At 41.2% G+C, this 24,667-nt stretch overlaps 3 protein-coding genes across 4 annotated transcripts in view; 1 reads left to right on the top strand and 2 right to left on the bottom strand.

The window, feature by feature from the left end:
* The window catches only part of LOC142339034 (uncharacterized), a 101,260-nt gene extending 100,631 nt beyond the window's left edge, over positions 1-629 (bottom strand). Inside the window, exon 1 of one of the 2 annotated variants that reach the window (XM_075388659.1) lies at positions 371-629. In XM_075388659.1, the coding sequence (XP_075244774.1) occupies positions 371-416 (46 nt within the window). In that variant the 5' untranslated portion in view covers positions 417-629. The remainder of the gene's footprint in view (positions 1-370) is intronic. The other variant, XM_075388660.1, reaches the window with a different exon arrangement.
* LOC142339039 (calcineurin B homologous protein 1-like) overlaps positions 1-24,667 on the bottom strand; it is a 416,603-nt gene that overhangs the window by 260,588 nt on the left and 131,348 nt on the right. The gene's annotated exons all lie outside the window — the stretch shown is intronic.
* On the top strand, positions 8,044-11,868 carry LOC142339686 (uncharacterized). Its single transcript, XM_075389905.1, has 2 exons — positions 8,044-9,458; positions 9,891-11,868. The coding sequence occupies exons 1-2, from the start codon at positions 8,044-8,046 to the stop codon at positions 11,866-11,868; spliced, it is 3,393 nt and encodes a 1,130-aa protein (XP_075246020.1).

Below are 24,667 nucleotides of genomic sequence, written 5' to 3'. Positions count from 1 at the left end.
AGGTATTAACTGGCTTCAGAGAATATCGAAAATTTAGTTATCTATCTGGTTATATTATTCTAATTAGTGCCCAACTTTACAAATTATATGGTACTTTAGGGTCTATTGGCGGAACCCAAAATCATACCGGGGAATCATATAAGTGATGCCTTACCAAATAAAATTTAAAAAACATAAATGGTAAAAAGATTTATGAAAAAAGATGTATGAATTTTGGCAATTATACTGGGTTCATGTATGATTTCTGGGTAATCATACAAGGATCATGTATGATCTCTTAGTAGTCATACAAGGATCGTACTAGAAAATACGTTAAGATTTGTATGGCCCTTGTACGACTACTAAGAAGTGGAAACCGGTATATGTTTACCTGAAGCTGAATTGAAATAGATCGTGGAAATAATCTCTGCCAACATAGACACCTTGCCGCTTTCAGGTAACCGCAAACAAGCCAGCTTCAAATAATGCCAATTTTATGCCACATTGTACCACAAGACAGCCAGGGAACAAAATTAGCCGAGACAGTTAATTTAAAAAACAAATCAATCAAGACTGTGAGAAGTCAACCGTGTTACAAGTTTATGAAAGTTTAATTCAAGCTCCATTAAAATCAATTACGCTTATAAACCGTCTGGCTTGTAGAATAAATGAGCACAACTAATCAATAGCCGCATTTTTAATTTATCAATCGTTATCAAATAGCGTCAGATAGTAGCTTATAGCTCAGACAGCATTTTTGTTTATTCGGATGTGAAAATTTATTCAATTTCTTTCAGCAGAGCTCGTTCGTGGCAGAATTTTAGCGTATTGTCGAAGCTGTATCTTCTTTTGGAGGACACTGGGGCACGACCGATTTTCGAATTTAAAAGTATGACTGGTAGAATTTATGAAAGGATTCGAAGATTCGGTTAGACTGAACTCAAAAATGACCAAAAGAAACAGATCAAAATATAAAGTAGAGAGATAATAGAAACCAAAAGCGCATATTATCTATTATTCTATTATTAGAGAATATTTTTTAATGCTGCAAAATATCATTTTGCAAATAAATATGTTCGGGGAGGTTAGGTCGGAAATCTGTTAGGTTGGAAAGGGGTGTTGCTGTAGTTGAGAGGGGTGCAGGGGTGGTAGGCATCGTAGTCTTTAGGTAGTTCGGGGGATATTAAGGGGTACTGGTAGGCTGCGCGGGGGGGGGGGGTTGGTTAATAGCGAAAGTGATGAGTGTGGGGGCAGATAGGACTGTTAAGAGATATAATTTTAAAATTCTCATAAAGAATTTTTGACCTTGAAAAATGTCAACGATGTGTTATGAATTTTTGACCGAGTATGTTATCGATGTGATAATTCTTAAGTACATTTTGCCGCCTAATTGTTGTAAACTTGATTTCTTCGACACGTTTGAATCATAATCATCGAAAACAAGCTAAACAAAGGTGCACGTGGCGAAACAAAAGAAATGATTGAATAAAGAAATTGAAACAAGGATTCTATTTTGAAACAACAAAACCCAAGGAATTGAAGAAGAAAGACGACAACGGCATTTATATCGATGTGATAATTCTTAATTACATTTTGCAGCCTAAATGTTGTAAACTTGATTTCTTGGACACGTTTGAATCATAATCATCGAAAACAAGCTAAACAAAGGTGCACGTGGCGAAACAAAAGAAATGATTGAATAAAGAAATTGAAACAAGGATTCTATTTTGAAACAACAAAACCCAAGGAATTGAAGAAGAAAGACGACAACGGCATCTCCCCCGACCGGGACCAGACGGCCATTGTCATTTTGGCGCCCAATAAATCGGAGAATCATTGAGAACCTACAAAGGATTTGCACCTGGCCAAATGTCTAATAACATCTTCTGACTAAGACGCATTCAGTGATATCATGGTGATTGAGAGTTTACTGAGATCACTACAACTGGAAATTGACTGAGTAACAGGAAACACACTGAGAGCAGCAGACAACACACGCCGAGAAAAGCCGAGGATCAGGAAACAAGGGTCTGGTGTCTAAACAGATAAGAAACTCTTACAAACTTTACAATAAATTTAACAGTGTAGATTTAGTAGATTCTCGGGGCACCGGTAACGTTCCCCACCCAGCACATATCATAGAGTTATCATAAACGCAGCTAGTCACTGGTAAAAGAAAAAAGAAAAAAGGAAAAGAGAAGCTTGGTAGCTTGGAAAAGAAGCTTCCATCATCATAAACTGGTTGATATATAATTCCGAAGGTTTTTTTTGGAAAAAAAAACGAGTTTCAGCGAAGCAATTGTTAAAATTATTAGCATTTCTTAAATTGTTATATTACAAAGTTCGGGTCCGGCGAATTATGTTACAAAGTCTACATCATTCGAGCAGCCAGCACAACCCCAGCAGTGCCCGCCACGAGCCAGCACGACCCAGCAGTGCCCCCCACGAGCCAGCACGACCCAGCAGTCCCCGCCACGAGCCAACACGACACCAGTAGTGCCCGCCACGAGCCAGCACGACCCAGCAGTGCCCGCCACGAGCCAGCACGACCCCAGTAGTGCATGCCACGAGCCAGCACGACCCAGCAGTGCCCGCCACGAGCCAGCACGAACCAGCAGTGCCCCCCACGAGCGAGCACGACCCAGCAGTGCCCGCCACAAGCCAGCACGACCCAGCAGTGCCCCCCACGAGCCAGCACGACCCCAGTAGTGCACGTCACAAGCCAGCACGACCCAGCAGTGCCCGCCACGAGCCAGCACAACCCCAGCAGTGCCCGCCACGAGCCAGCACGACCCAGTAGTGCCCACCACGTGTCAGCACGACCCCAGTAGTGCCCGCCACGAGCCAGCAGGACCCAGCAGTGCCCGCTACGAACCAGCACGACCCCAGCAGTGCCCGCCACGAGCCAGCACGACCCAGCAGTGCCCGCCACGAGCCAGCACGACCCAGCAGTGCCCGCCACGAGCCAGCACGACCCAGCAGTGCCCGCCACGAGCCAGCACGACCCAGCAGTGCCCGCCACGAGCCAGCACGACCCAGCAGTGCCCCCCACGAGCCAGCAAGACCCAGCAGTCCCCGCCACGAGCCAACACGACACCAGTAGTGCCCACCACGAGCCAGCAGGACCCAGCAGTGCCCGCCACGAGCCAGCACGACCCCAGTAGTGCACGCCACGAGCCAGCACAACCCAGCAGTGCCCGCCACGAGCCAGCACGACCCAGCAGTGCCCGCCACGAACCAGCACGACCCAGCAGTGCCCGCCACGAGCCAGCACGACCCAGCAGTGCCCGACACGAGCGAGCACGACCCAGCAGTGCCCGCCACGAGCCAGCACGACCCCCAGTAGTGCACTTCACAAGCCAGCACGACCCAGCAGTGCCCGCCACGAGCCAGCAAAACCCCAGTAGTGCCCGCCACGAGCCAGCATGACCCAGCAGTGCCCGCCACGAGCCAGCACGACCCCAGTAGTGCACGCCACGAGCCAGCACAACCCAGCAGTGCCCGCCACGAGCCAGCACGACCCAGCAGTGTCCGCCACGAGCCAGCACGACCTAGCAGTGCCCGCCACGAGCCAGCACGACCCAGCAGTGCCCGACACGAGCGAGCACGACCCAGCAGTGCCCGCCACGAGCCAGCACGACCCAGCAGTGCCCCCCACGAGCCAGCACGACCCCAGTAGTGCACGTCACAAGCCAGCACGACCCAGCAGTGACCGCCACGAGCCAGCACGACCCCAGTAGTGCCCGCCACGAGCCAGCACGACCCAGCAGTGCCCGCCACGAGCCAGCACGACCCGGCAGTGCCCGCCACGAGCCAGCACGACCCAGCAGTGCCCGCCACGAGCCAGCACGACCCAGCAGTGCCCGCCACGAGTCAGCACGACCCAGCAGTGCCCGCCACGAGCCAGCACGACCCAGCAGTGCCCGCCACGAGCCAGTACGACCAATTAGTGCCCACCACGAGCCAGCCCGACCAAGCAGTGCCCGCCACGAGCCAGCACGACCCCATTAGTGCCCTCCACGAGCCAGCACGACCCAGCAGTGCCCGCCACGATCCAGCACAACCCCAGCAGTGCCCGCCACGAGCCATCACGACCCAGTAGTGCCCACCACGTGTCAGCACGACCCTAGTAGTGCCCGCCACGAGCCAGCAGGACCCAGCAGTGCCCGCTACGAACCAGCACGACCCCAGTAGTGCCCGCCACGAGCCAGCACGACCCAGCAGTGCCCGCCAGGAGCCAGCACGACCCAGCAGTGCCCGCCACGAGCCAGCACGACCGAGCAGTGCCCGCCACGAGCCAGCACGACCCAGCAGTGCCCGCCACGAGCCAGCACGACCCAGCAGTGCCCGCCACGAGCCAGCACGACCCAGCAGTGCCCGCCACGAGCCAGCACGACCCAGCAGTGCCCGCCACAAGCCAGCACGACCCACCAGTGCCCGCCACGAGCCAGTACGACCCAGTAGTGCCCACCACGAGCCAGCCCGACCAAGCAGTGTCCGCCACGAGCCAGCACGACCCCAGTAGTGCCCTCCACGAGCCAGCACGACCCAGCAGTGCCCGCCACGAGCCAGCACGACCCAGCAGTGCCCGCCACGAGCAGGCACGACTCAGCTTTGCCCGCCACGAGCCAGCACAACCCCAGCAGTGCCCTACAAGAGCCAGCACAATCCAGTAGTGCCAAACCCGTCCTAGCAGTGCCCGCCACGAGCCAGCTGCCCCACAAGATCACTCAGAGTGCCCACCAAGGTCACACAAAGAGCCCCAAAGGTCACTAAAGCCCCCCCCCAAAGGTCACTAAAGTTCCCCCCAATGTCACCCAGAGTGCCCCCCAAAGTCAACAAAGTGCCCCCAAAGGTCACCCAAGTTGAACATACCTGATTCCAAGGTCACACAAAGTGGCTCCAAAGGTCACTTAAGTATCCCCCAAGGTCACCCAGAGTGCCCCCAAGCTCACCCAAGTTGAGCACACCTGGCCCCCAAGGTCACACAAAGTGCCCCCCAAAGTCACGCAGAGTGCTCCCCAAAGTCACCAAAGTGCCCCTCAAAGGTCAATCAAATTAGTCAAATTAGCCCCCCAATATTCACTCCATCAACCCCAAAGGCCACCAAATTTGGACCACCTAACCGTATTTTGTGACACCAAAAGCCATTAGAGTGGGTTTTGAAAGCTCCTTCAAACTGGACCAATTCACACAAACGGCTGCTCATTACAAAGTGTGAGAAAATGAGGACAAATTTGCCAAGAAAAATAAAAGCGAGTAACGGCAAGCAAAACATCAGTAGCACCGTCAAGCTTTTTAAACAACGATTAAAGACAACGCAGCTACTATTTCGAGAGATCAAAAAACAAATTTCAGATGATCTGGAACCTGAAATAATCTTAGAAACATATCAAGAGTTCAAAAAGCTGATAGAACAAGCTGAAGTACTCGTTGACTTCATGACGTAATCTGAAAGCACTCAAGTGGTAGAACCTCTCGAAGAAGCGGAAGAACTCACGTCGATGAAAATTGAAATTATGCAAACCGTCAAACAGCACGAGATCACGAAGAGACAGCTTCGGTCGAGAGCAAGCAGTCGCTCATCAGTACACAGCTACCTATCAACTGCTTCCAAAGCTGAAGGTAGAAAGGATAATAGAAATAATGATAATCAGCACAACAAAAAAGTTCCGTTTGGGTACACTTTTGATGCAGCCCAGAACCAAGAAAAAATTAAAAACCAGTCAAATAATTTTGTCAACTCGACCAACAGCGTACTTTAAGAGCTGAGAAATAGAAACATCCAAAGAGTTGCATCATCCAATGAGGAAAAGCAGAACAAGGATCAAAACCCAACTGAACCAGACAAAACGTCACAACTAGATCAACCCGGAGTTTCTGATTTTTTTTCAGCATCAAGGATCAGGCGATCATAATATCTCAAAAGAAAATCAAAAATCTTTAGTCTCTAGCCACCAGATAACTACGCCGACAAGTCAATATTATCCATTCGACGCCTATAGGAAAGCTAACGAGGCCAATTTTGAGCCCTCATACTATCAGTCAATTTTCCGTGCTGATCAACAACAGAAAAATCATTCTCCATTGAGACAAGAAGACCCTAACAGACAGTTGGACAAAAATGTTGACAAGGGACCAACTATGATCATTTCCTTGGATCATTCGTCTACAAGTAGCGCTATGCCACAAACAACAAACGAAGCCTCAGGTCCTCTGAATAATATCCCTAGTCTTCAACTTACAGATAAATGCGTTCGCGATGCAAACAGCCTACTGCCGAATCAAAACACCATAAGGAATTCTGAGAATGAAATAGTGAACATTAACACCAACAGCTATGAAGCGTTCTCAAACACCAACCCTATAAGGACAAATCAAGTCGAATCCAGCAATGAAATGCCGGTTCCCCCTTCAACAACCAATCGACCGTATTTCATTGGGAGCGAAGAAACAGGCAACATGAATCCAACAAACACTTCTCCACTAAGTAAGAACAGCTACCAGAAAACAGATCGGCCTTTCATTGCACAAGCTAACGGATCAACAGCTGCCACGGAAGTTTTTAGCGTGCCAGTTGAAACAAAAAAAAGCTTCGATACGAACCGAAGCAAATATGTTGCCCCTGTAGCCATGCCAGATCAACAAAATGTTCTCGGTCGTCGTCACTTTTATAACGAGACTGACGCAGGAAGAAATCCTGAAATCCTCGTTGAACAACAAGGTAACTACGCTACAACCCAACCAGCCCTCAATGGTTACTACGCGTATCCAGGCGAATATCAGAACTACCAGAACCACAATCAACACCAGCCCTTCTTCCGAAATAACCACCGCTCGGTCAAGCTCCCAGACATTCGCGTAAATAAGTTTGACGGAGATCCTCTGAAATGGAATGAGTGGTCTAGCATGTTTTCATCAGTAATCCACAATAATCGCAACATCTCGGACATTGAAAGAATGAGCTGCCTGCAGTCCCTAGTCATTGGCTCAGCAAAAGAGGCCGTATCTGGATATTTGTGCAACCCAGGTTTTTATCACGAAGCGTTGTCGGAACTGGAACGCCGCTTTGGAAACCCGCAGCACGTCGTATCAGCCTTAACCAAAGAACTAGAGCTATGGCAACGACCACAATCAAGCGATCACGCGACGTTGATCAGCTATGCGTCCTTTCTACGTAAACTGGTTCAAACATTCAACGCCCATGGATTCTATGCCGATTTGAAGTCAACGTACTTAGTTCGGATAGCACGGGATAAATTACCATGGTCTTTGAAAATGAAGTGGAGTGAACACCTTGTGGATATCAATAGTACCTTCCCAAGAATAGAAGACCTCTCAAATTGGATGGATAGACAAGCTAGAGCTTGTGAACAGCTACAGGAGTCAGTATCACTTCAAAATCAACCGAATGATAACGGAAAACAAACAAATTTTAATCGGCGAGACAAAAATAACCACCACAATGGAAATAACAACCATCAATCCAAGTTCTTTAATCAAAACATAAACAAAAACAAAAGATATGGCAACAGAAACTCGAACACAAACGGTAGTTTCAGAAACGGAAGCGAGGCAGTCAACAATTATAGTCACAATAACGTGCGACGAGACAATATTGAAGGAACATCACAGTTTATGAACAACAGCGGAAGTACTACCTCGAACAACAACCGAATTTCCGAAAGAAATTCTTCCAACACTCAGCAAACTAAGAGCAAGAAATGCCCAGTAGATCAAGGCGACCACTACATTGGAAAATGTTCTAAATTTTTGCAGATGTCACCATCTGAGCGAAACTCGGAAGTGAAGAAAAATCTGCTCTGCTAAAACTGTCTAAGTCCCAATCACAATGCAAAAAATTGCCCATCAAAAGTATTATGTAGACATTGCTCACGCAAGCATCATTCAATGCTACACGATAAAAACTATAGCCCTAATCAGAAAAAAAACATCACACAACACAAATTGCCCCTTTGTGAATTGTTCGAAGATATAAATAGCGGAACAAAACCGCCAAGTTATACACCTGTCTTCCCGAGGAGAATCCGAAATCAATTGCCAATGATACCCATAAAACTGTTTGGACGCAACGAGCACTTCGAGTGCTACGCGCTATTAGACAGCTGCAGCACAATCTCATATGCTTTCGATCCGATGATTACCAAACTGAATGCACCACAAACAAGCTCGGAAACGACTCTGAACGTCTCAACTGCTTTTGGCGACTCTTCTATGGAAGCAAAGCTAGTAGAGCTTGACATCGGGCTTTTCCGGAGCCAACGACCATTGTTCCGTCTAAACTACGTTTACTCAATAAAAAATTGGCACTTCGACGACGCGCCCGTGACACAGTTAAATGAGGTATGCAGCAAGTACCCACACCTACAACACATCAACTTTCCGCAATTGGAAAACAACAAAATCCAAGTCCTGCTTGGAATTGATGCAACACAGTACATAATCGAGCGAGAGTTCTTGCAGGGTCCTAAAAACACCCCGTTTGCCATTCGCAATTTACTTGGATGGACCATAACAGGCCCCATTAAATTTGACAAAGAGAAACCCGAAAGAACAAACTTTCTGTCAGATAGTTTTGAGGCTTTCGATAGGGAAATGACTTTTTCAACAGAAGATGATGAAGACCCTTTAACCGAATCCGTGACCAGTTTCTGGAAAATTGACACATCTGGAACAGAAAATGAAGACGAAATTTCCCTCTCCAAGAACGACCAAAGGGCAGTAGAAATATTTAACAACACAGTGAGACATACAGGAGAAAGATATGAAATCGGTCTCCTCTGGAGAGAAAAAGTTACCCTTGAGAACAATTACCCCGTAGCAAAAGCTCAAGTCCAAAGCCTGGACAAAAAACTCAAGAAAGACAAAGCCTTGAAAGATATGTATCAGAAAACACTCGACACTGACCTTGAAAAAGGATATGTCAAACCAGTAACTTTCAGTGACACTACACCCGATCGTGTCTGGTACCTACCACACCATCCTGTTACCAATCCCAATAAACCAGGAAAGGTGCGCCGTGTCTCAAACGCTGCATCAACATTCAAAGGAAGTTCACTGAATAGCAATCTTCTCACAGGACCCGACTTACTAAACAATCTTGTCGGGCTCTTACTTCGATTTAGAGAAAAACCTGTTGCTATCACGGCTGATATTGAAGCCATGTTTATGCAGGTCGGCATTATAGAAACAGATCAACCCTCCATGAGATTTCTGTGGCCAACTGAGCGAAGTATAAAACAGTTACAGTACACCCGCCTAATCTTCGGCGCTCGATGCTCGCCAACAACAGCAATCTTTGTTCTTCAAAAAACTGCTAACGATTTCTCGCCAAACCAGGCCGTTAAAGATTTAGTCTACAACAGTTTTTATATGGACGATTTTGTACACTCGTTCGAGACAGTTCAAAAGGCTAAAGATGACACAGCTCTGCTTAAGAAAACGCTTTCGAAAGGCGGGTTCAATTTGACAAAATTTGTCTCAAACGAAAGATCCGCTATACAAGATTTTGACGACAGCGACGAAAACGACAAAACTTGTCATCGAGTGCTTGGAGTTCACTGAAATAAGTCGGCTGACAGATTATTCCACAAGAAACCATCAAAGTTTGACAACAACGGTAACAGCTACTCAATTAGGAAACTTCTGTCGCTAATCGCCTGTCTTTTTGATCCGTTAGGCATTATAGCCCCGCTAGTAATTACACTCAAGATTATTCTACAGGATGTATGGAAAGAAGGATTAGCGTGGGATGACCCTTTGCCGCTCGAAAAACGGATTCTGATCCAAAAATGGATTGATAAATATCAATCTGCACCACCTATTGAATTTCCTCGCTGCATAAATCCCAAATCAACAACAAATGAACTACATGAACTCCATATATTCAGCGACGCCTCGCAACTAGCTTATGGAGCTGTAGCTTATATCAGAACTTCTTCAGAAAATGACGTTTCATGCTCGTTTCTCATAAGCAAAGCCAAGGTTGCTCCGATCAAGCAGCTCAGTATTCCTAAAATGGAGCTCCAGGCCGCAGTTCTTGGAACCCGCTTAGCTAGGTTCGTTAAAACCCACCAAAATATTTTGTTCAAGGAAACCGTCTTTTGGTGTGACAGCACAGCAGTCCTAGCGTGGATTAAGAGCACCGACAAGCTTAAAGTTTACGTTTCCAACAGGGTGCGCGAAATTCAAGACAACTCATCATCTGATAGCTGGTATCACATCAGTGGTAAGAATAACCCAGCCGATCACGTATCTCGTGGTATTGATCCAGATGAGCTGCCAAAACTTTGGCTAACTCCACTCTCGTTTTTGTTCGAACCAAAAGACAGCTGGAACAAGATACTCAGCGCGGAGAAAACAAACGTCACAACAATACAACAACCAGTAAAAGCAATCATTGACGTCGAGAGATTCTCGAAGTGGACCAAGCTACTCAAAGCAACCGCACAAGTCTTTCGCTTCCTGGACATAATTAAAACCAAGCAAAAAAGAGCTCTCAACTGTACGGATATTGAAAAATCGAGAAATCACCTGTTCAAAGCGTCACAACAGACCTCTTTCGGTACTTCAATCTGCTTACTGAACCAGAAGAAATCTCTTCCAACGAAAGACCAACTTCTACAGCATTCCCCGTTTCTCCAAGACAACATTTTGCGTGTTGGCGGCAGAACCAAAAGGAGTACATTGTGTTACAACAAGAAACACCCAATTATTCTAAACGCAAAAGAGTTCATTACCCGACTCTTTCTAATCAAATGCCACGAAATCTGTATGCATTTTGGAACTGAATATGTGAAGAACTATGTGCAACAAAACTTTTATGTGTTTGGTCTTCGAGACGCCCTCCGTAGTATCACCTACAGGTGCTTTGATTGCAGACGATTCAAAGGCCAAGGACTTCAACCACCTATGGCGGATCTACCCAACATCAGATTTCCACACGACCAGTCTCCTGTAGTTTTTACAAACGTTGGAATCGACTATATTGGCCCTTTTACTGTTATTCAGCGGAACAAAGAAGAAAAAGCCTATATCTGCCTCTTCAATTGTCTAGTCACACGAGCTGTGCACTTGGAAGTGACAGAAGACTTAACGACAACCACTTGCATGACGGCCATCCGAAGATTTATCGCCAGACGCGGACAACCTCGACTCTTCCTCAGTGACAATGGTAGCAACTTTCTTGGAGCCAGAAAACAGATACAAAGACAACCCCTCAAACTTGACCATGATTTCATTAGACAGAAACTAATGAACGAGTCCGCCGAATGGCGTCTAAACCCTCCTTCTGCTCCTCATTTCGGTGGGGTGTGGGAGAGGCTCGTACAAATTGTAAAACGAGCTCTTCTCTTGAATCTCGGATCTGCGAAATTGACATGGGACGTCTTCTCCACCATTGTTATCGAAACAGAGAGTCTTGTCAATGCGAGACCTTTAACACACGTTAAAAGTGACATCGAGGACGAGGACCCGTTGACACCCAACCACTTTCTGATCGGTAGAGCGTTTCCCAATGTCCCAGCGTGTGTCTTCAAAGAGACTCCCACAATCCAGACGAAGACGTGGACCCAAATGCGACAACGACTCGAAGCAATCTGGAAGAGACTTCTAAAAGAGTACATTCCAACCCTGAACACAAGGAAGAAGTGGTTAAAACCTGATGCCAATTTGGAAGTGAATGACGTTGTTTGGGTTTTGGAAGAATGGACCCCAAGAGGAATTTGGCCCCTGGGACGCGTGACAAGGACATTCACCGGCCCCGACAAAACAGCTAGGTCATGTGAAGTAAAAACTGCTTTAGGCTTCTTAACCCGACCAGCTGTTAAACTTGCACATGTTTTCCCAAAAACACCCCCGGCAGGTTAGGTAGGCCCCGAGAATGTTATCGATGTGATAATTTTTAATTACATTTTGCACCCTAAATGTTGTAAACTTGATTTCTTCGACACGTTTGAATCATAATCATCGAAAACAAGCTAAACAAAGGTGCACGTGGCGAAACAAAAGAAATGATTGAATAAAGAAATTGAAACAAGGATTCTAATTTGAAACAACAAAACCCAACGAATTGAAGAAGAAAGACGACAACGGCATCTCTCCCGACCGGGACCAGACGGCCATTGTCAGATAGGACTGTTAAGAAATATAATTTTAAAATTCTCATAAAGAATTTTTGACCTTGAAAAATGAACGCAAATGTGAACTAATATGTATCACAAAAACCAGAAGTCCTCCCGTGCCTAAGGTTCAGTGCAAATCAATACTGACTTAGAACAATTTCAGAGATTTTTCAACTTCTAGTACTGATTCAGAAGAGTTTCAGAACCAAATGTGGAGTGATTTCCGAATTTCTCTGAATCAGAGCAAAAATACAGAGAAAGTATTCTGTATTCCTCTGAATCAGAAGATAATTCAGTATGAATCACTGAATTAGCTCTGAATCAGACAAATTCAGTTCAAAATGTGACATGAAATAGACTCTGACTCAGTAAAGAAATGGGCTTAGAGTTAGGTACGGGCTGTGAATGATTTCAAGCACGTTCTATAACAGTCAAGTCAAAATTCGAAAAGGAAATAGTCAAAAAAGGAAGTCGTAAAAACTAAACATTTCCGGAAACAACTAAAATACTGTGATTGCAGCATTGCGTATCAAAAATAATACCAAAAATGTCGTCGTCTCGAGCACGAGTAACAAGAATTTTAATATTTTAGTAATTGAATTCAAAACGGACTAAGTGTCCAAAATTTCACTGGTAATTATAGTCCGTATCAGTATGAAAAATTACAGATCCGTCTAGATATAGATAAACTGATATGGGTTAATTTACACCTTAGTTGCGAACAAATTTTTCCCCTTGTTGTATATGGCAAATACTAGTGCAGTCATTTGCATTTAACACATTGTTCTTCCTACCTGAGAACATGTCATTTCTATCTACTGGGAGGGTAGGAGAGTTGGTTTCTGATCATATCTGGTGGTGGGAAGGTCGAATCTATCACACAATTTTTTGGTTTATGTACACTGATAAACTTGTGGTATGAACAAAATTGAATCAACGATTCGGTTCAAAAAAGAAGCCATTATTCAATTTCACTTCACCAAACATCAGTTAAGAATGTTTTTCTGGTTGTTTTTTATTTCTGCTTGAAGTTCTCGAGGTCACTGAAGGTTGTTCCCCTTCAACTACTGAGGTTTCTTCTGTAGAGTTGGGAATGCCACGTCTATGTCGTCCCTACTGCTCTCAGACTGTGAGTCAGTAGATTCAGTCTTGATGTTGTCAGGCTCTAGCCGTGCAATTTGGTTGTCACTAACAAGCACTGTCTTGTTTTAATTCTCCGGCTGAATGAACGAAGTGTTCATTCCTTTACTGATAATGAAAGTAGCTGGAACCGTTGGTGAACTGTTCGTCGGCTTGAAGAGGACTCGTTCACACAGATCAAAATCAGTGACTGCTGAAAGCCTTACTTGCGTCCCAGCAGCAGTTCTACAGGAGTTTTGCCCCGCGTCTTGGAAGTTTTCAGATGTGTCATCAAAGCCCGCTGTAGGAAAGCGCCAAAAGATACATTCAGATTTGGACTCCAGGCGTGAATAGCTCGTTTCACTAATTGGACCGCTCGTTCAGCAATACCATTTGCTCTTGGATGGTAGATGGGCTACACCATGCTACATCATTGCCTTAGATCACTGTTCACAAACTCAGGTCCACTGTCTGTTACCAATTTTCTTGGTATCCCAAATCTTGCAAAAATTTGACTCAAGTGCACCTTCACTGTTTGTGAGGTTCTATTTCCCGCAGGGAAGGCTTCTATCCAACCTGATCCTGCGTCTACCACCAATAAGCTATTACCTTGATCCTTAACGTAACCCCAGTCCATGTGGAGTCTTTCCCAAACTTCAGCTTCCGGGCAAGTAGAAACTGTTTTCCCCAGGCTAGGCCTGTTTTCTTGGCATCGCTTACATTTACTATTATATCGAAGAACATCATGACTGATGCCAGGCCACCAAGCCATCATTCGAATTGCTGTTTCAGCTGCATTTTTGCCTGGGTGAGTCTCATGAGTTTTGGCAATCACCATGGGTCTTAGTTTTTGTGGAATGAAAGGCACAATTCCTCGAAATATGATTCCATTGTTAATGGTCAAGGCGTCTTTCTGTTGTTCAAATCCTTTCTCTGCTTCTGAGAACTGTTTCCAGATGCCACCTTTTATTCGTGTGATGACATCTGAAAGAGTCGATTCGATCCCAGCTCAGTTTTGATGTCTGACTAGGTCACCAGGTTGGACTGGACGAAGTAGACATTGTCAAGAGCAAAGCATACTCGATCATTGTCATCGTCGTCGTCAAAGTCTAGTCTGCTCAAAGCGTCAGCGTGGTGGATCTGTCCTCCGGGTGTATATTTCAATTCAAAGTCAAATCCCATCAGCGCTATTGCCCATCTTGAAATTCTTGCTGATGCGGTTTTAGGAATTTCTTCATCTGGGGTGAAGAGATATTTGAGAGGTTTGTGATTAGTCTGTAGAGTGAACCTTCTTGCGAGTAGGAATTGTTTCTATATTGTGACCACAAACACGATTGCAAGTGCCTCTCGCTCAATATTAGAAAAATTTTGTTCGGCTTGTGACAACTTCTTCGAGACGTAGATCACAGGATGTCCTTCTTGTGAGAGTACCCCGCCTATAGCTTTCTCTGAGGCGTCTGTTGTCACGGTTGCTTCCTTCGTTAAGCTGTAAGGCTGTACTAGAGGGTTACCACATAACCCGTTTTTGATGTTTTCCGAAGCTTTTTGCTCTTTCTTTTCATATCTGAATTCTTCTTATCAAATTTTGTTTAGGGGTAGCATTTTTGTTACAAAATCCGGTTTCATTCGACCATAAAAATTTGCTAAGCCGACAAAGGACTCGAGTTGTTTCATATTTGGTGGTGGTTTTGCATTTTTGATTTTCTCAACAAGTTTAGGATCGGGTGCCATTTCTTCTTTGGAAACAGAGTAACCAAGAAAACTTACGCTTGAAACTGGTTTTCAGTTGGTTTTTTTTCTCGTTGATGGTGAAATTTTTTTCACGTAGCCGACTCTTGACTGCAAGCATTCGTTTCTCGTACTGATCCTTTGTTGTTCCATATACCAGGACGTCGTTTGGAATATGACCACATCCTTGATTCCTTTGAGAGTTGATTCAAGGCTATTCTGGAAGATTGATGAAGAGTTCTTTAGGCCCTGAGGAAGCCTTCACATCTGTAACAAAACTTGCGATCTGTTGATTGTGCATGTTCCATATGCATCCGCGTCCAGCTCAATTTGATAGTATGCGTCTGATAAGTCAAATTTTCCAAAGTAAGAGGCCCCATGGAGATCATGGAAAGTGGTCTCCATGTCTGGGATTGGATAGTCCTCGTCCATAACTTTGCCACTGATGTGAACTTTCAGATCCACGCATAGTCTCAGAGCTCCATTTTTCTTCCGCTGACCCCACTAGATTGTACTGGCTCCAGGATGCCCTGTCGTACCCTGGTCTCTAGCTTCTCTTTGAGCCTGTCTTGGAGACGTAGAGGTATCTTTCAGGCTTTGCAGAACAAGGGCTGTGATCCCGGTATGAGTTTCCGGCGCTTTGTATCTTTTGACTGCAGGTAATCTTTCATCACTCATTGCACTGATGGCTTCTTGGGGTAGTATGGCTCTCCCAAGTAGCCCAATTTTTTTTGTCGGATTGCATTACTGCTTGCTTCCGTTCTTGCTTCCGTTGCACTCAACATCACATGTTAGTGATCCCAGAAGCGTCAGTTAATGACCGTCATAGGCCTCAAAACGTCTGACTTTCCCATTTAACTGAGGTTTACCAAGCTCACGGTGATGATGACATCACGGTACTATCAGCACCGGTATCAACTTGCATTTTTATTTTATGGTCTTTTACTGTAATTTACTCCCATGTCATCGACATTTTAAACATGTTTTACCGTGTATAGTACACTCACATCTCCATTTCGGATGATGTTTGACCAGGCAACTTACCCTCTTCCTCGCAAAAATTGTTGTGCTGGTCAGATTTGACTGAATTAGGCTGGGTTTTACTTCTGCAAATTTCAGAAAAGTGTCCCACCTTTTCACAGGTGCTATTTTTCTTAATCAAGGCCGGACACCGCTTGCTACTGTGTGGCTTACCTCCACATCTATTACCCAAGTTACCATTGCCTTTATTACAAGTGAACTTTTAACTAGGTTTTCTGAAGGTCTTTTTGAAATTGTATCCCACTTCTTTTTTCATTACAAATGGCCTGTTACCGTTGAGGAACTCGCAAAAGCCATTGCTTGACTTCTGAACTGTAAGTTTTCTGTCATTTCAGACAGATACAGGGTCGGCTTAGTTTTAATGCCGTCTAATAGTCTTAATTTGGCCTCGGGGTCTCTGAAACCTGAGATATATTTTTTTAACCAACTCTTCCTCAGGGTTGGTTACTGTTTTATGTTTTTCGAAGTCACAAAAATGTGCTTCTCCACTGAGGCGCGCTAGAAAATTGTCGTCAGATTCTCCAACGCCTTAGACAACGGACAGAAATTTAGCCCTTTCTGCCGTTCCTACTCTCTCATTAGGGGAAATATAGTTTTGAATAGCTTGTCTGATTTCTTTAAAAGGAGTGTCTACCAAATTTTTAGAGCTCATAAGGCTCCTAGTGCGTCCTGGCCGCATATACTAAGAAAGAGATTTGTTACCCGTAGGTCCACGATTGTACCGTCTGTGTTGACTTTGTCTTCTTTCTTTTCTGCGCGATATTTCGCCACCAAAGACATGATCCACGCAGTACAGGATTCAGCATTTTTACAGATCCAAGGTTTGTCGGTCGTTTGGTGGTCTGGACACCATTGTCCTGGTCTCGAGCACGAGTAACACGAATTTTAATATTTTAATAATTGAATTCAAAATGGCCTAATTTTACAAAATTTCTCAGGTATTTATAGTCCGTATCAGTATGAAAATTTACAGATCCGTCTAAATATAGATAAACTGATATGGGTTAATTTACACCTCAGTTCTGAACAAATTTTTCCCCTTGTTGTATATGGCAAGTACTAGTGCAGTCTTTCGCACTTAACACATTGTTCTCCCTACCTGAAAACATGTCATTTCTATCTACTTGGAGGTCGGAGAGTTGGTTTCTGATCATATCTGGTGGTGGGAAGGTCGAATCTATCACACAAACTTATGGTTTATGTACACTGATAAAGTTGTGGTATAAACAAATTTGAATCGACGATTCGGTTCAAATTAGAAGCCATTATTCAATTTCAATTCATCAAACATCAGGTAAGAAAGTTTTCTTGATATATCGAAGTTTTAACTTAAGTTGCTAAGTTCGCCACTTCTCGATATATCACAAAAAAATAAATTGAAAAAATGAAACAGAAACCTATCACCAACAACAACCTATTACCTATTAAGATTGTCTGCAAGTCATATCTTTCTCCTAGTGGATCTGTTCATTGGGATAATAACACAATCGTTCTTTTGGAATTCTTTTCAACCATTTGAGGGAAAGAGCATTCGCTAAAAACTATTTAATAGCTTTTGTTTTATTGTTATTGCCAATTTTCATACTTAACTGTTTTTTATATCTTAGTTAAAATATTGTCAGAAATATTGTTTAAAACGGTATCAATTGAGGGCAAATAATAAAACAATAAGCAAAGTACTGCAAAGCAATTTGACTCAGACAAAAATCAGCTAACATCTAATTGCAGTTCACTCTGCTACAAAGTTGTAGTTCACATAATTGCCAATTTCAATAAAACAAGATGGCTCGTGCCTAGAACAGTATTTTCCAATATAACTCACCGGAGTTTGGTGGCAGAGCAAATCAGCACTGAATCAGTCTAGAGACATTGTGCTTTTAGGATGGCGAATACTCTGTTCATGTCAAAATTTGCACTGGCTGGTCTTCATTTGTGGTGGCTGACTGAGTAAAATTTACAGCATGGAAAAAATATGTGCAGCTTTACTCATGCTAAAAGGGTCTGCGTTATATGCGATTCCAACTTCCGCGTGGGTACTTGTAACATTCAATTTGCGAAGCAAATCGTGTAACCACTCAGCTAAGTGAGCTTTTGGTTATTGTCTACAAACTAGCTTAAGTAAAAATGTACGTATACTTTTATAGTAAATAACAGTTAAAAGCTGCTAAAGTATGGCAATATCTTGATCACAACTAATTTTGGGGTATGAGTAATTTTCAGACTATACAGGATAGATTTAGCCTGGGGTAGTTCTCTGACCTCAATATAATCATAATGAAGAAAAACTGTACATAAAGAAACTTAAGATATTCTGGCAATGCAATGTTTCAGACCTGAATTAAATTCTCTTAAGCTCCTGAAATGCGCTGGTTCAGCGCTGAAAGTATTTTAGACTCAAGTCCCGGTCGCAAGATTGCAAGATCAAACACTAATTTATTTCTGAGAAATTGTTGCGAGTTAACGAAAACAAATTATATGCATTAGAAAAAATTACTTGTACTGTTTGATCGAAAAACGATGCCATCTTTTCTGGGAAACAAAAAAACTCCCAAACACACGCTGGAAATATATCTGTAGTAATTTTTGAAAGACGCATACAACATACAAACCATAAAAGCATACAAACACCACGCCAAAAAGCATTTTTAAAAAAGTTCTTTTTTTGTATCTTTACTCGAGTTTTGTCACGTTGAATTAGAAAATCTTTTTTTTTCGAAAGAGTAATTTTGGCAAAAAATTTAAAATGAAATTTTTCGAAACTTTTTGTCATTTTTGATTTCTCATGAGCAAAGTGAAAAAAATAATTTGTTCAAAATCTCTCAGACTTGTTACCAGCGAGATCTGGAAAAAAATTTCCTCGGGGACAAAAAAAAAGATTTTTTTTTGTTTTTTTTCAAGTTTTTGAAGTCTGTGGCTAAAGAACCAACTCACTCAAGTCAACTCTTTCTCTCTCTCTCTCTCTCTCTCTCTCTCGCTCTCTCTCTCTCTCTCTCTCTCTCTCTCTCTCTCTCCCTCTCCCTCTCTCTCTCTCTCTCCCTCTCTCTCGCTCTCTTTCTCTCCCTCTCTCTCTGTTTCATACACACACAATTTAGACATGCGAAATGCGCGAACGTACATACATAAACTCACACAGTCACATGAACACACACTAACAAAATCACAAAAATACCAAACAGAAACACACAAATAAAATCCCGACAAATTGAGTTTATTTTTTGCAACTGATTTTTACCCATGGTTGGTATGGTTCATTTATGTCTGGTTATTTTGTATAGAAAAATCAATTTTGAGTTCTCGAGGCCATTGTATAGAAAATTGTAAAATTGACAAAAAAAATTGAAAATGATTTTTTTTGAATTTTTTTTCCAAAGTTTCGTCTATTTTGATAATTTACTAGCATAACAATCCATTCTCCCTCGTCTTCAAAATCTTGCAAATGTGTCATCAGCTAGTTTTAGTAAACGCACTTTTAGCTTTTAACTTTTGCAATTCCGCGAGTAGCAAATATTATGTTGTTTTTCATTTTTAAGATTTCTAACACTTTCAGCAATCTAACTCTACATGTGTCTCGAGATTGCCAAAGACCGTCTTTAAAAGCCTCTAAAATAAATTTAGTTTTGAAAAAAAACCATCAGTAAAATATGCGTTTCAGCATTTTCATTCCTTGTTTTTTTTTTAATTAAATAGATAATTTTAGTATTTTTTATGTGAACGGAAAATGAAAAAAATTGTTATTTTATATTCCAAAAACAGCCGTTTATTTTGTATTTGATTCTCATTCACAATAACAAAGCTATACGATCACATTTAAGAAGCACCCACATTCTGGAAGCAATCAAATCGAAGGGCAACTCCATACAGAGATACAGAGAATTTACAAAAAAAAAAATTTCTTTTCATTTTGAAAAAAAAAATTATTTATGATTTGAATTAAAGTTTTCAACCTGGCGGTCTTTGAAATCTCTCGCACTTAAATATAATTCTATTGCAGTACACTTTAAGTAGTTAATTCGAACAATCTGTTCTGACAACACAAGGCATACAAATTGAAATATAAGAAAAATCTCCAATTTCACTTTTGAAAAATGAATTTTTCTGTTTTATGTTCACTCCACGTTTTTTATCGTCTCTGCGGCTTTGAAAAATACTGAAATTGTGAGCTCTAAGGAAACAACAAAAATTTTTCAAAAATTTCAACAAAAAACTGCAGAAAATGGAAAGGAATGCGTTTTTCTGATTTTAGTTTCACATCTTCAATAATGATTTTTGCTATTTTGATAGCTCTAATTTGCCCAAAGCAACCTTTACGATACAAGAAAACATTTTCTCCAATAGTTTTTGACCGACAGAAAACAAATAGACAGAAAGCAACTCTTTAACAAAAATTTTAAGGAAAAAAAAAGAAAATAAAATATTTGTTTCAAAATAGTTAATATGGTTAATTTTTGGATCGAAAATGTAAAAAATTACTTGGGAAAACAACACTCGCCTTAACCTTAAAAATTTTAGTGCGAATTTCTGTTTTTGCTTTCATCCTAAATTTCAACGCCATTTGTCAACACAAACCAACCACAACACGAAAAAAAGCTTTACTTTTTAATATTAAATGCTGAGATGATATATTTTGATTAAGAATAATTTGATTAAACGTATGACAATATCTCTTTAAATTAAGGCAAATAAAAGTCCATTTCAGAACGAGGGAGTCAATTTTGAGTCAGACGTAAGTCACGTTTGACCAAAAATTTCATGACGAAATAAACCAAAAACTCTTTCCGCTCAGAGTGAAAAGTGCCGTCACGCACGCAATTCAGAGAGAATTCATCCCAGAACGAACAAGAAGCAGATTTGACTGTGACTTCAAATGGTTGTTACAAAAATCCTGCCGACAAAATAAAATTAACAGGAAAGTTTCTGACATAATTCACAGAATTTTTTGTGGAATATACAAAAAACTAGACACAGAACAGATAATGAATCGATTGGAAAAACCACTCAGAAAAAAAAATTAAGTGCACAATTGAAGAAAAAATGAAAAAAAAAATCAATGTCAAAAGGCCGCATGCAGACAAAAACAACTAGCGAGAAAGGGATTTTTGTTCAAAATACAGCTGTCTCACTCTACATTGAAATCAGAGCAGAAGAAAATCATGCAGCAAAAATCACTAGCTTTTTTGTTCCACTTCCTGTTTCAGCGCGTTCAAATTGATCACTTTACTTTGACTTCGCAAATCAGAAAGATGTGTGAACAAATCTTAAAAACATAGCCAGAAGACTAGAATCCGGAAACAACTCGGAGTACACTTTCACTTAGACTACAGCCAACTACTGATCAATCCAAAATGCGCCTCAAACACTTTATCGTTATTCTGAAAAAAATAAAGTAAATACAATAGGAACAACATTAGAAAAATCAATTTAGCTGAAATACATTAAAATAAAATGTAAAACTTTGTCACAAGTTGCCCGTCCGATAAAAATTACACTGACAGAGACGCTTGCGGAAAAAAAACAGATCTTATTCAAATAAGGAGTCCAAATTGAAAAAACCTGCAAACTAGTACACACGCAGAAAACCAAATAGCAATAAAGACTATATGAAGTATGTTGGTTCAAAAGTTTTCTACAAAAATCAAAGTACTGCTTCGCATCAATTACGCTGCTCCCTCAGTGACCTACCCGAGGACGGCCTGTCAGAGACTTTCTATTAAACATTTAAAAGAACGAACAACAAAAAAACTTAAAATATAGAAAATTGTATCAAATACTGTATTATATAAACTCCACTAAGAAACTTTCATTTAACATCTCTTACTAACAATAATAAATAAATACTTGTCGATTAACCGGTAAACAAAAAATCTCTTTCAAAAAACTCAAAGTTAGAAGAAATATGCAGAATTTCTTAAGAAACAAGCAAAAAGATCGTTAAATAGACCAAAAAACTAACCTAAACCATGGAAGGACAACAAAAAGTGTTAAAAGCCGCTTCACAGTGTAAAGCAGCAAAATTAGTTCAAAATATTATCAAAAAGTCTATTGTTTGCATCACATGGCAGAAAATGCTTCAGAGCATAGTATTATTAGTCAGAAAACTTCAAGAAAAGACCTTTGGCTGAAAAGGATAGAGAAGAAATTAAGAAAACCGCAAATAAACGAAAAAATATCTCTCACTTTGCAAAAATTTTAATCACAATCACTTTGCTCGCTTTGTTCGAATAACACATGAACAAAAACCACTCTCTTTTTCACTTTTCTAATGAAGTCAATTCAGTGGATTGAGTTAAACAATTGTTTTCAGGTGCGGCATTTGACTTTACATTCGGTGAGAAGAGAAGTCACTGATTAAAAAACAGACTCTAAGCATACATTCATTAAAGTCATAGCCATCCCCTCAATAAATGAATCGATTCTATTAAATAATCACTAATCATTCCAAAAATAAACTGCGAAAAGCTAAAAACATATGTGAGGTCAAATACGATATGTGAAAAAATTGACAAAAATTTTTGAAAATGTGCGACTTTTAAACAACTATTGTCAAAACAGCTTGCTATACAGATAGTCGCCGTTCAATAGTTAACTAATCTTTTCAATAATCTGATTTAAAATAACCAACACACGGCAGTACATACATCAAACGCAGGAAAGGGAAAGGGAAATGATAAAAGAAATAAATTGATGAAAAAAAAACAAAAAACGATTTTGATTAAACAAATGTGAAGAAGCTATTTCCCAAAAAATGTTCCAGTAAACCTTTGAACCATTCCATAGCTCGATCGACGTAAAACCCAAAGCCAACCAACGCTAATCAACAGTAAAAAAAGAGCGAAGAAAACGATAGAAATGAAGAAATTTACATAACTCATTTCAGCAAAAAATGGTCACTTATAAAAGTGCCGACTTTTAGTGAAAACAAACACTAATAACTCTGTAATAGATCTAGATTAAACAATAATCAAAAAAGTTTTTGTTAAAAACTTAAATTACAAAAAATAGGTAAAACACGTAAAGGAAAACAGACCAAAATATGATTATAATTATCATTTTCCTTCAAACTAAAACAACTCCACGAATGCCACGAAAAAAACAGAAATTTACAAAAACAGCCCAAGAAGGCAAAATTGCAAACATACCTCAGAATTACATCTAAGAGTATAAAAATTGCTTCAAAAGTTCAGAAATGATCCAAACGTACAGTTCTTGCTTAGAAAAATGAGTCCAACTCCTTTGGCTGAAAAAGATAGCGTTGAAAAAACAACTTTCAAAAAGCCACACGTGTCAAAAAATTTTGATCGTAGAATTTTCACATCTACTTTTCTCGCTCTCTCTCAGAATGGTGCTTAAACAAACACTACTCTAAATTTTCTCTAACGGCTTGAGTTTTGTTCAGCAGATTGACCTAAAGTTTTTTATCACGTGCAGTTTTTGACTTATTCTAAAACACATCCTCAAAATATAGAAGTTATTGATTAAATCACCAACACTCCTCTTAGAGTCCGAAAAGAAGCTCACTATAATTTCTCTGCGGGTCGTAAAAAAGAGACAGCAACCCAATGCAATTCAAATTCTTTGAATTGCAAAAAAATGAGTAGGCCAATGACAGCCCCATCTATCGCTTTGCGGCTATTAAAGTCATTAGCCTGTCAACCTTTTGTTTTTCTGAAAAATTGATTGCGCTATTTTATATTATACCATAAAAAAATAGCAAAATAAGTAAACTTTTCAGGAAAAACAACTAAAAAACGTTCATAAGAGACAAAATATAGAATTTTTTTCGGTTCTTTCCCAAATCAACTCGAAAGCCTGGTTTTCTGAAACACACATTCTGCTCAAATCTTTTGCAGATTCTCAATTGAATGGGCCGGTATGTTTGCGTTTTGCAAAATTCTATCTGAATCAAATTTTTGCAAAAAAAAGGTTGTTTGTTGTCTTTTTTTCTGTTGTTTTATTTGGAGAGAGGGCATAAGGGCAGCGTTTTACCGTTGCTTCTCAAGCCCGGAAAGAAAAAGGAGGAAGGCTACAAAAGCAGAATATACTGGAAAAGTCAGGATAATTTGCTTTTTTAAACGTGATTTTGAGACTTTTCCGACAGGAGTTAGCTATATTAGCTATATTTAACTTTTAGGTTTTTCAACAAAGTTAATAGCCATAAAAGGAACATATATAAAAACTTATTATCCATAAAACGGAACATATATGGAAACTTACTAACCAGAAAAAAACATATATGAAAACTTACAAACAATAAAACGAGTCATATATCGCAGGGCGCAATGTTTCATTCATGTATTGCCATGGGAGCGAAAAAAATTCTCTTTTTGCAAAATTTGTTTTCCCTAAAACCGACCAGATATGGAAACTTACAAACCATAAACCGACCCATGCCATGGAAGCCAAAAAAATGTTCTCCTTGGAAAACTTATTTCTCATAAAACCGACCATATATGGAAACTTAGTCACCATAGCAAGATCATAAAACGGAAAATTGTTTGGACTTTTTTGGACCATATATGGCCTGTTTTATGGTAATTAAGTTAAGTCAACCCGGTAGTGTCTATTCTAGTTTACTTTGTTTTCTCATTAAAAAAGTAAGTTGATCTGTACCTTACTGAAATGATGAATAGATACTTTTGTTGAACATGTTGAAATTCTTG

The sequence above is a fragment of the Convolutriloba macropyga genome, chromosome 5, assembly GCF_964194025.1.
Source record: "Convolutriloba macropyga chromosome 5, txConMacr16.3, whole genome shotgun sequence".
NCBI classification, from domain to species: Eukaryota; Metazoa; Xenacoelomorpha; order Acoela; family Convolutidae; genus Convolutriloba; species Convolutriloba macropyga.
This window is presented reverse-complemented; position numbering and strand designations above follow the sequence as displayed.